Source organism: Myxocyprinus asiaticus, chromosome 7 (genome assembly GCF_019703515.2).
Source record: "Myxocyprinus asiaticus isolate MX2 ecotype Aquarium Trade chromosome 7, UBuf_Myxa_2, whole genome shotgun sequence".
In the NCBI taxonomy this organism is placed as follows: domain Eukaryota; kingdom Metazoa; phylum Chordata; class Actinopteri; order Cypriniformes; family Catostomidae; genus Myxocyprinus; species Myxocyprinus asiaticus.
In genome coordinates this window covers 5,256,791-5,268,986 of record NC_059350.1, presented here as the reverse complement: position 1 = coordinate 5,268,986, position 12,196 = coordinate 5,256,791, and the positions used below count along the sequence as shown (strand labels likewise).

Genomic DNA, 12,196 nt, shown 5'->3' with positions numbered 1-12,196 from the left:
TTTGCTTGAACTCTCTACGTCTCCTTTAAGAAGTCCAGATGCCCCCTCTCCTCCACCTCACTCTCCACGCTCCTCGCATCTCATAGAGGTGTTATTGCATTGAGAATAAACCAGGCAAGCGATCAAAGAGTCGAATGGAGTTTCCTCTTAATGTCGCGTCACCTTTTGGCTACAAAATCTTCGGCTGAAAACAGAAGCAAACACCAGAACACACTGGTTATTGATTTATACCTGGTGGAACGTCGAGAACTGGATTTGTAATTTACTGATATCTTTGCGTTTGTTAAAAATAGGAGGAGTTGACCAGGAGTATCTGGGTGGATTACAATGTTATTGTTCATCACGGGCACTTGAGTTGAGTTTTCTGGAGAGTGTTTTTTTTAATGTGCGGTGTGGAGTCGTGCTCCCCGGGCTCGCAGCACTGAGATCGGGACGTGTTGAGAACAGGGAGTCGGTGACACGGAGTACTCATGGCGCAACGGGTGCGTAAAAACCTCAGAATACAAAAAGACCTCAAACGTGACCGACAAGACTAATTCTGCTCAAACGCTGATAATATAAAGGAAGTCATTACAGTCAGATGTCCTTTAATTCCTTAATTTAATTATGCGTGTGTGTGTGTGTGTGTGTGTGTGTGTGTGTGTGTGTTTACACACGATTCTGGAGGTTTTGGAATACACACAGCAACAAGTGAAACTTTGACCTATTTATTATTATTATTATTATTATTATTATTATTATTATTATTATTATTATTATTATTATTATTTAGACTTTTTATTCACTTTTAAAAATCACTCCTGATTTTATCCACTGTCAAATTAAGATGTGTGGATAATTGTATTTTATTTAGCATTTTTCAGTAAAATAATTCCTTAATTATTCGACAGCCAAAACATTAACTTGATGCTTACACTTTTTTCATAACTCATATTTCTATCGGATTGTTGTGCGAGACCGTTTTACCGACATTTCAACGCGGTAAATTAAAAACATCCAAAACATTAAAATTAGCCTACTAAAGCTACACAATTTAAGACTAATTCAGTAATTATGCACATTTAAATCCTAATGGGTGCAATTAGCCTATACTTTTTTAGCCTATTACATTTTATTTTGTATTTAGAAACTCGGCTACCACAAACTAGAAATCAGCGAAACTGCAAAAACTTTAAATAATAAAATAAATACAAATACATAAAATTAATAATAATAATAATAATAATAAATAAAACAGCAGATAACAAAAAAGTTTAAATAAGATAAAAATAGTTTAAATTGGATGTCAGCTGCCAGTGAAAGTTTTCATGTGTTAGACTTATCGAAATTAAAAGTTCGTCCAAAAATGTTTTCAAAGACAAACGCGATATTAAAATGCTAAAATTAAACTAATTAGCCGACATTTCGATTAATAGTCCAAGATGTATGTTTGGGCCAAATTGTCTGTTGACGTTTATGAGGGCCTAAAATTAAAGCTGGTCTTCTAATTAATTTGTTATAAGTAGCTATAAAACTACTGACGTGTAGCTAATTCGGTAATTACGTTTTTAATACGCAATTCATTTTCTTTCGATCGTTTCTCTTGCGTCAACTTTAGTTATATCGACATTCGTACGATACGATTTATTTCATGTGTGTACACCAAAGTACAAATACGATTTTTAATTTCCACGTTTTGAATTCCCTCAGTACCAGGATCTGGTCCATTACGGTATGGATGCCGTCGGGATCCCGTCCCCGATGTACGGGGATCCTCACGCTGCCAGAGCGATGCAGGCGGTGCATGTGAGTCACGGCCCGCCGCTGCACCAGTACCCGCACCCCGCGGCTCCCGGTGTCCCGTCGCCCGTTAACGACGCACTAAAACGGGACAAAGACGCCATTTACGGGTATGTGTCCTTACGAGGTATATAATGACAATAAGTTAGACAGGGGGGGCAGAACTTCATTAGGCTTTTCAAATAGGATATATAGACTCATAAAAATAGTTTATTCAGTATGTTAGAGGCACCTATAGTTTTAAAAAGAACCCTCTTTTCATGAAGAACTATTTTCGCTTTAGGCCTGAGATGGAAAGTTACATTATATGTCCTTAAGATCAACATCAGGATAGAAAGATCCATTTGGTTCTTATGGGAGGAAGTAGGCTGTATTTTATGAAGTATTGTTATAGTTATAAATAGCCTACTGAAAATATTTTGTATTGGTTACTTGCCTGACATCAGTGTTTTTTATGACCCCCTTTATTGAAAGGGATTAAAGTTGTAGGAGGCCGTAGGGGGGACCCAATAGTCAGATCAGCCTAGTGGTCGATTAATATGGGGTTTTAACTAATTAAAAAAGTTTTTTTAGCTTTGGTTTCTCTCAATATTTAATTTGATTTTTTTTTTTTTTACATTCTTGGAGAAAAATAAATAAATAAATAAATAAAAAGATTGTGCGGAAGAATACAGGGCCTTGAGCCTGAGTGAGGAGGCAAAACCTTATTTTTACTACAGATATAAACTCCAATCTATATGTTTTCTTTTTCAGACACCCCCTTTTCCCTCTGCTTGCACTAGTTTTCGAAAAATGTGAATTGGCGACTTGTACGCCGAGAGAGACCGGGGTTACCGGTGATGTCTGCTCGTCGGAGTCATTTGATGAAGATATTACAGTATTCTCAAAACAGGTCAAACAAGCCCACTTTTCTCTCAAACGCTTTATTAAAATGAAGGAGAATTTTAATAGCAGGATAGAAATCAACTACACAGCCCAAGTTATTGTTATGCATCTGAAAGTTGTGTTCCGGTGTAACGATATATGATTTTGTGCGTTATTTATTTTCTGTTTCAGATAAGAGCGGAAAAACCCTTCTTCTCGTCGAATCCAGACTTAGATAATTTGGTAGGTCGAAGCACATTTTTATTTTAAAGACAATTTTATTTCAAAGTCAATTTTGTTTTTACTTTATATGCCATTCAACACTTTTTAGTTTTGTTTGTTGTTGTTGATAAAATGAAATAACCAAGAAATTTTGTGACATGAGTGCTCCCTTCGTTTTAGATGATTCAAGCCATTCAAGTGTTACGATTTCATCTGCTCGAATTAGAGAAGGTTGGGTTTTGTATATTATTATTATTATTATTATTATTCATAATAATAATATTTATTATTATTATTATTATTATTATTGTTCATAATAATATTTATTATTATTGTTGTTGTTGTTCATAATAATAATATTTATTATTATTATTTTATTATTGTCCCTAATAATATTTATTATTATTATTTTATTTCATAATAATAACATTTATTATTATTATTATTATTATTATAATTATTTATTATTATTATTACTATTATCATCATCATTATTATTATTCATAATAATAATAATAATAACAATAATAATATTATTATTATTATTATTATTATTATTATTACTATTATTATTATCAATGTTAAATGTATTTGTACTTTCCTATCATAGGTGCACGAGCTGTGTGATAATTTCTGTCACCGCTACATCAGCTGTCTGAAGGGAAAGATGCCCATTGATCTGGTGGTCGATGATAAAGAGGGGGGATCCAGATCTGATGGCGAGGAATTTACACAGCAGGCAAGTCTTTAGTTTTATCTTTCTGCTTTTATTAATTCACTTGAATGCCTTTTATGGATCGAGTTGAATATTCATGCACGGAACTATAATGCAGCAACATTTTGCAGAGTAAAGGTGAAAAAAAAAAGAAGAAAAGAAAAGATAAAAGAACAGAGTTAACCACTTGCAATGAGAAGACTCACAATTTTACCAGCAAATGGGCATAGTTGACATGAAATGTCATGCATTGACAGTGGTGAACATGGTGTACGTCATTTAAAACCTGTATAATAATTATACAACAACTTGCAAAAAAATAGTATTTTTTTGCAAGTTGTTGTATAATTATTATACATTCAGTTTTTATGACCTCACTTTACTTGACACAATCTGAACTTTTAATAATTGTAATAATGTGTCACATCCAGGGCCATTTAAATGAACTGCAAAAAGCTAAAAGATTATTAAAAATGACAAAGAAAGATATAAAATAATAATGAATTTTAACAAAATCTAAATGCGCAGTTTTAAATAAGATCATGTTATTTATCAGCTATCTGTCAAATACAGTTGCAAAGCAAACTGGAAACACTATGGCGGAGAGTTTGTTTTTGTGGGGAGGCCTGAAACTCTTATTTCATGCGAGACAATACAGCCACAGGCTATCTGTCCCATCCGTCTATATTAAATAACAGCAGATAATCACTGCTCTGTCATTTTTAAATGAGCAAAATAATTACATAGTGTATGCTGTTCATTTTAAGTACTCAGTACATTTATTCATTTAGCAGATGCTTTTATGTAAAGCGGCTTACAAATGAGGAATACAACAGAAGCGATTCATCTAAGGAGGAAGTAATAAAAGAAGTGCTGTAATACAAAGTTGCAAATTGCTCAGAGAAGCGCAAGTAGAGAATACACTGAGATTTCTTTCTTTTTTTTAGAAGAAGAAAGTTATTGCATATCTTGCATACTGAGTGAGGTGTGACTAAATGTTTCACTGAAAGATAGGTTTATTGGATCTAAGAAAAAGATTATTATTCCAGGCTCGGGGCTCCTGCATTTCTGATTATATTTGGTGCCTGGAGGAGAAGGGTAAACAAAGTGTTTGAGATAACAGACTGGTGTCCTGCCTGACTGTTGGTGACAAACAGCATACTGCCGTCGCCATAGATCAGTTTAGACTGACCGTTTCATATTCACATGAAGTTCCCCCTTGTTTTTTACTGTTTATGGTTTGATTCATTATTTGAAATGATGTTGTCTTTTCCCTGCTGAAAAAACAACAACAGAAAAACACCTAAAACCAGCATAAGCTGACCATGTTAGTCATTTGTCTGGTTTTAGAGGGGTTTGGGGCACTTTTTAGCTGATCAGGCTGCTTGCCGACCAGCTAAACCACTTGAACAACAGCTTGGCCAGGCTAGCAGACCATTTTAAACAAGCTAAGACTAGCTTAAATACAAGCCAACCATTTTAGGCTGGTTGTCTCGCTGGCAGGGGTGGTGATAACTTTAATGATGTGATTTTGAGTGTCACCATCATTGTGTTTTTTGTATGGAATGTTAAGGACTGTGTTGAAAATCTTGACTTATTATTATATGCGTATCGCCAGATGTCGTCTCCTAATTCTGCAGAGATCCTCATTTTAAAACATTGCTTGCGGTAACATTTCCTCATCTATACAAAGCACTGTTTATTCTCAGAGAGCAAAATGCATTTAAAAAGCAGACCAAGTGTCTCTTAGTCACTTTTCGGGATGTTTGGTTTCAGCATGAGGATAAGGACGTATTGCTACAAGATTAACTCCTGGATTAGACATTTCTCTCAAGGTGGTTCAAAGGACCGTTCACACAAAAATGAAAATTCTCTCATCATTTACTCACCCTCACGCCATCCCAGATGTGTATGACTTTCTTTTTTTCTGCAGAACACAAACAAAGATTTTTAGAAGAATATCTCAGCTCTGTAGGTCCATACAATGCAAGTGAATGGTGACCAGAACTTTGAAGCTCAGAAAAGCACATAAAGGCAGCATAAAAGTAATCCATACAACTCCAGTGGTTAAATCCATGTCTCCAGAAGCGATATGATAGGTGTGGGTGAGAAACAGATCAAAATTTAAGTCCTTTTTTACTACAAATCTCCACTTTCACTTTCCCAATCTGAAAGTGAAAGTGGAGATTTATAGTAAAAAAGGATAAAAATATTGATCTGTTTTTCACCCAAAGTGATTGCATCACTTCAGAAGACATATATTAAACTACTGAAGGCGTATAGATTACTTTTATGCTGCCTTTATGTGCTTTTTGGAGCTTCAATTTTCTGGTCACCATTCACTTCCATTGTATGGACCTACAGAGCTGAGATATTCTTCTAAAAATCTCTGTTTGTGTTCAGCAGAAGACAGAAAGTCATACATATCTGGGATGGCATGAGTGTGAGTAAATGATAATTTTATTTTTTATTTTTGGGTGAACTATCACTTTAAGTGTCTGTTTTATTAAGAAAATTAATCGAACACCACCGTAAGCACCATAGAATAACACAATGTTATTCTATGGGTGCTGCAGAGTAGCTAAGTGAACAGGTGTTTTGCGTCATAGCCGTTACTGTATTTTGTATTTTAGCACAGCTAGAACGCCATATTGACCAACATCCGGGACCGGAAATATCAGTTTTATACAAAGAAACATTCCATTGTCTGAGAACGCTTAATGCTTGTTTTTTTTTGTGTTTTTATTTTAGTAACCTGATGCTTTTCAAAATGTCCTGTGCATGTATGTGTTTGTTTGTCTGTTCATTCATGTACAAATGTTTGTGCGTGCATGCATGTGTGTGTTTATATACAGATGCGTGTTTGTGTCAAAGCTCATGTCTCTACCTTTTTTAAACTGTTTGCTCTTGGAGCATGTGTTCCATATTACTGCTTACAGCACTGCTCTGGTATGTGCCTCTATACTGTATTTATCCAATAATATATTACACCAAACACAGCTTATTACTCTCTCTTGCTCTCTCTCTTTCTTTCTGCCTGTCTCTCTCTCTCTCTAGGTGTGCTGGAGGGAGGATGATGCTGCATCTGTTCATTCTTCTGAAGCTCCAGCTCCCTGTGGAAGACACTCACACAATGGAGACAACAGCAGCGAGCACGGTAACACACTCACATACACACACACACATGCTGTGTGTGTGCCAAGTGAAACAGAGCTGCAGCAGGTTTGTCATCTCTAGCATACATTTACACTTTAGCACCACCACGGGGGTCTCCTACTGCACACACGCAAATACTCACAAACGCAAACACACACATACACAGACACCAGGTCCAGCCAGCAGACTGCTCCTAAAACACTGCAGCCGCTCTGTGTGCATACGTGTGTGTGTGTATTTGTATATGCACAAACATGTGTGTGTGGTTGTGTGTTGGACAGGAAATGGTGCATGGTGGATATAAAGACTCTTCTCTGCTCCTCAGCTCTGAGCACCAACCATGGCCAATAAAAACCAGAGTACATACTTCCCCAAGCACTGCATCTGTGTGTGTGTGTGTGTGTGTGTGTGTGTGTGTGTGTGTTTTGTGCGCTCTGCCTCAGCTCAGCAGCTGTGAGTCTGGCTCTGACAGAATATTTCACTACCTGAAAGAACAACAGCGTCTGTCCTTGAGTGTTAGATGTACCGTAAAGAATTGTTTGAGCTCAAACTCAATTCTGACATAATTTACTCACCCTCATGTTGTTCCAAGACTTACTTTCATCCGTGGAATACAAAAGGAGATATTTAGTAAAATATTCAAGCTGCTCTGTTCCATAAAATAAAAGTGGATGGCGACCAGGGACAGCTCACATTCATTCAATGGAAAAGAGCAGCTTGGACATTCGGATAAATATCTCCTATTGTGTTCGATGCAAAAAAGAAAGTCATACGGTTTTGGAATGACATTGGGGTGATTAAATAATGACAGAATTTAAACTTTTGGCTGTACTTTCCCATTTTATAGTTTTTTTTTTTTTTTCAGCTTGAGGTCCAGTTGTTAATTTTATTTTATTGTACTTTTTGCGATATATATATATATATATATATATTTATATATTTCTGGTCATGTTGGTACAAAATCAAAGGAGTGCAGATAATCATAGATGTACTGACGACGTAATGAGAGTGTAATCATAATTGTGAGATCATTCTTGGATGATGTTTATAAAAATGGAAAGAGAGAAATGTACTTTTGATGTACTTTAATTTGGGAAATACTTAATGTGCATTTGCAATGTTTAGAGGATTGAAAAAAACATTTTATAAAAGTTAATAAATGATCACATTATATAGTAAATATTATATTTGTAATTTTTATTATTTAATTTTACAAATATTATTTTTGAATGTATTAAATTATAATAAAATTATATAAAATACTAATAAAAATTACTAAAATATTATACATGTAATATTGAAATACTTGGCATTCAAGTCTATTAATTTGAAAGACTTTTAATGTTGTGTAATCTATTTCTTGTTTTCAGGGGATTTTTTGGATCAGAGTGTTGCCTCTCCAAGCACAGGAGAAGAGGAGGACCCTGATAAAGAACGGAAGAACAACAAAAAAAGAGGGATCTTTCCCAAAGTGGCAACCAACATCATGAGGGCATGGCTGTTTCAGCACCTCACGGTAAAGAAAAACAATTCTCGCTCTTAAGATTATCTTAAATTATTTTACAATGGAGTAATACCTGTTTCCCACACTAGCACGGACCTGTAGATCGCTCATTATTATATGTCAGGCCCAAAGTGCTGAACTTAAGCCAAATCTTTTGCCAGTATCTCCAGGAGTTTGTCGAAATTGTGTGAAAATACTGCCGAAGTTGAACTCTTTTAAAAAAAGATTTTTTTCTTCCCCAACATTGTCAGGTATATCATACATTACATTTGCATTATTATCATTTACTTTGTGTCCTTTTGTCCCACTAAACAATAAATGCAATGATAAAGATATGTGTAAGCTGCTTGCAATGGACTTATGAGTGTTCTAAATCTTGTTGATTTACAAAAGTTTTAACGTACTACTCAGATAACGATGCTTTTCAGAAACATGCCTTATGTTCTTCTTAGTGCATCAGAAAATCTGTCTTTTGATATGGACTTAATGTGTACTAAAGAAATTCTTGCGACTCGCACTATTTATGTATTTTATTATGCTTTAAAGACCCCATAAAATCCAAATTGGTCTGCTCCGGCTTATAACCCATGTGTATTAGCATAAAAAGAAACAGTTAATAAAAAAGGTGCACAAAATTAACTTTTAGTAGACTGAAAATTGATTAAATTGATTGAGTAAACTCGTTCCCTCGACTGAATTGAGTAATGGTGTCTCCAAAACTTTGGCAATTAAGTTCACTTAATTTGGTGTTCATATAGAATGAATTTACCTATTTAAGTTAAGCTAACTAGATGCAAGTAGACTTAACACAGATTTGCTATTTAAATGTTGTTGTTTCTACTTAATAATTTTAATTGAATGGACTCAAATTTATATCATATAATAACAGCTTTAAATAATGAGAATTATAACTGATTCTAGGTCAATCATTGAATAAAAGTATTTCTCCCCAGAATTAGATAGACAGCTGTACTTCATTTGCACATGCACAAGGAAAACTGAGAGGGTCCAAACTGAACGACTTGGGGACACAGATCACCCTAATGGTGACATCACACAAAACAACTATTTGCAAGAAAACAACATAAATAATATAACAAAAGAGCTAAAACTTTTAAGAATTCTCAATAACAACCATTTAAATGTCCCCATATGTTACTTTTGACCAAGAAACATAAATAAATAATTCAAGTGCAAAAGATTATGGGTATTACACATTGCTTCAATTTTGTACTCAATCGTTTGAGTTATTAACACTTAAAATCTTAAGTCTATGGATTTTTAAGAAAAGATCAGTTTGGGGGCCTTGGAAGCTCAGCAAGTATTGACGCTGACTACCACCCCTGGAGTCGCGAGTTCGAATCCAGGGTGTACTGAGTGACTCCAATCAGGTCTCCTAAGCAACCAAATTGGCCCGGTTGCTAGGGAGGGTAGAGTCACATGGGGTAACCTCCTTGTGGTCGTGATTAGTGGTTCTCGCTCTCAATGGGGCATGTGGTAAGTTGTGCGTGGATCGCGGAGAGTAGCATGAGCCTCCACATGCTGTGGGTCTCCGCGGTGTCATGCACAACGAGTCACGTGATAAGATGCGCGGATTGACGGTCTCAGAAGCGGAGGCAACTGAGACTTGTCCTCCGCCACCCGGATTGAGGTGAGTAACCGCGCCACCACGAGGACCTACTAAGTAGTGGGAATTGGGCATTCCAGATTGGGAGAAAAAAGGGACTAATACTAAAAAAAAGATCAGTTCAATGAACAAATATATTTGAGTTATGAACCCAAAACTTGACATTTCAAGTAATGTTTAATTAAAACAACTTGATTTTTCCAGTATTGACAGTATTAGGGTTTACAGTGTAGATAGGCATATATGCATTTAAAATGTACAGTTGTTCTCTTCTGTTAAAATGGACCAAAATATTTGATGATGCATCTCACACTCAGGAACCAAGTTGTTGTCCAGTCAAATGCTGTCTAGAATTAGAATGTCCCTCCAAAGTAATCAAGCATGGTGTAGGATTATGATGTAAAGTAAATCCTATTGGCCCTTTGATATGCCCCGTCCCAACTTCCTATTTCAATACGAAATACATCAACAATACTTGTTTTCGTCAAGTATTTTCTTGAGGTCTTTGAAGGCACGATTTTACATGGTAGTGTAACATTATTTAAATGCTGCTGTTTGTTATTGTAATAAGCTGTCGGCTGCAGTAGTAATCAATGTATATTTCATATTGAACTGCTGAAACAGGCACAGTGATGTATAGATGTTTTCATTATTTTAGGTGAATCGCTAAAGAAGCTCAGGCGTGTCTGTACCTGCACACCCATATTGTTTAAAGCTCAGTGATGCCAGAGTACCCAGAGGCTAGTTAGTGAACACACACACACACACACACACACACACACACACACACACACACTCTCACACAAACACTAATGACTGATGTAACATTATATTGGGATGAAACACAGGCAGGGTTTCCTTACTGTTGTCATGTGTACGGTGTGATAATTATTACCATAGTAAAGAGGGCGGGCACAGCTCAGAACTCCTAAACACTTGTTCATATATTGTACATCCCACATTAAGGTCAGGATTTGGATTAGGTAATTAGAATAGTTTGATCCCTTCTTGATAGCAGATGTCAACCACACAACTATGGAAAAAAGATGTCATGAAAGTGAATGGTGACTGACACTAACATACTGTGGTGTTTTTGGAAGTATGAAGCAAGAATAAACTCTAGAAGGAACATGAACATCACATAAGTAATGTTTGAATAGCGTTCAGATATGAGTTTTTTGGAATGGCATAACCTTGTAAACTCCTGAACATACTTTGTAGGGATTTGGATGTAAACATTGAAGACAGAATGTGAATTTGAGACGTTTAGACTTTTAGTGTGACGGTTTTCCTTCAGGCGTGGATCAAGGTGGTCAGCATGCAAACAGATCACAGTATGACATTCCCTGAGATCGTTAGGGTGTCAAAGGTCATGGGTGTAAAAGAATACCCCTGCCCCCATCAGTCCTCCCTTTAATCGAATTCAAGGGATAGTTCATCCAAAAATGAATTTTCTGTCATTATTTACTCACCGTCATGTCGTTCCGAATAATGTATGCTGTACAATATTTTTCTGTGCAATCCAAAAAGAGAACTTGTGAAGAATTTTTACACAGCTCTTTTCCATAAAACAACACTTTATGGTGACTACAGCTGTCAAGTCCCCAAAAAAGGACCAAAAACACCATAAAAGTAGTCCATATGAGTCTTCTGAAGCCATACGATAGCTTTGTCTGAGGAACAGACTGAAATGTAGGTCATTATTCACTGAAAATCTTCCTCTCCATTGCAGCTTTCAAATCTTATTGGAAGTGGCTTGTCATGTTCAGTTTCAACACACGCAAGAACTTGTGTCAATGACATCAAACGTGGCACAATTCAGCATATACATCAAAGACATTTTTGACTCTGAATCTGATCGTAAATTACATTAAAGAGCTTTACCGCAGGGGAAGATTATCAGTGAATAACGATTTCGGTCTGTTCCTCACACAAGGCTTTCATATGTATTTAGAAGACTTGGAGTACAGCGCACAAGTCTAGACTACATTTATGATACTTTTATTGGGAACTTGACAGCTGTATTTGTGCTGCAGGGAAAAGAGCTGCGTAAATATTTTTCAAAATGTCTCCTTTTTTGGTTCCAAAAAGAAAGAAAGAAAGAAAAGTAACAGCTTATAGGTTTGAAACAACATGAAGGTGAGTAAATAATGGACAAAAAAAACACTTTTTGAATTCACTTTCATTTTCAGTCTATACTCAGGATATAAGACAGCTGGGACTACACAAGGAGAACTCTGATTTAACAGCCACCCACAAAATTGCCTTTTGTTTAGGGCTTTATTTATACTTTCTGGGCTTTTCATGCTACTGTTTTTAGCCGATTTCT

At 35.9% G+C, this 12,196-nt stretch overlaps 1 protein-coding gene across 4 annotated transcripts in view; it reads left to right on the top strand.

Annotated features, from left to right (window-relative positions):
• The window catches only part of LOC127443790 (homeobox protein Meis1-like), a 31,936-nt gene continuing 19,740 nt past the window's right edge, over window positions 1-12,196 (top strand). Inside the window, exons 1-8 of one of the 4 annotated variants that reach the window (XM_051702694.1) lie at window positions 1-482; window positions 1,690-1,889; window positions 2,533-2,671; window positions 2,836-2,886; window positions 3,046-3,096; window positions 3,476-3,604; window positions 6,638-6,737; window positions 8,107-8,252. In XM_051702694.1, the coding sequence (XP_051558654.1) occupies window positions 471-482; window positions 1,690-1,889; window positions 2,533-2,671; window positions 2,836-2,886; window positions 3,046-3,096; window positions 3,476-3,604; window positions 6,638-6,737; window positions 8,107-8,252 (828 nt within the window). In that variant the 5' untranslated portion in view covers window positions 1-470. The remainder of the gene's footprint in view (window positions 483-1,689; window positions 1,890-2,532; window positions 2,672-2,835; window positions 2,887-3,045; window positions 3,097-3,475; window positions 3,605-6,637; window positions 6,738-8,106; window positions 8,253-12,196) is intronic. The other 3 variants (XM_051702693.1, XM_051702692.1, XM_051702691.1) reach the window with 3 other exon arrangements.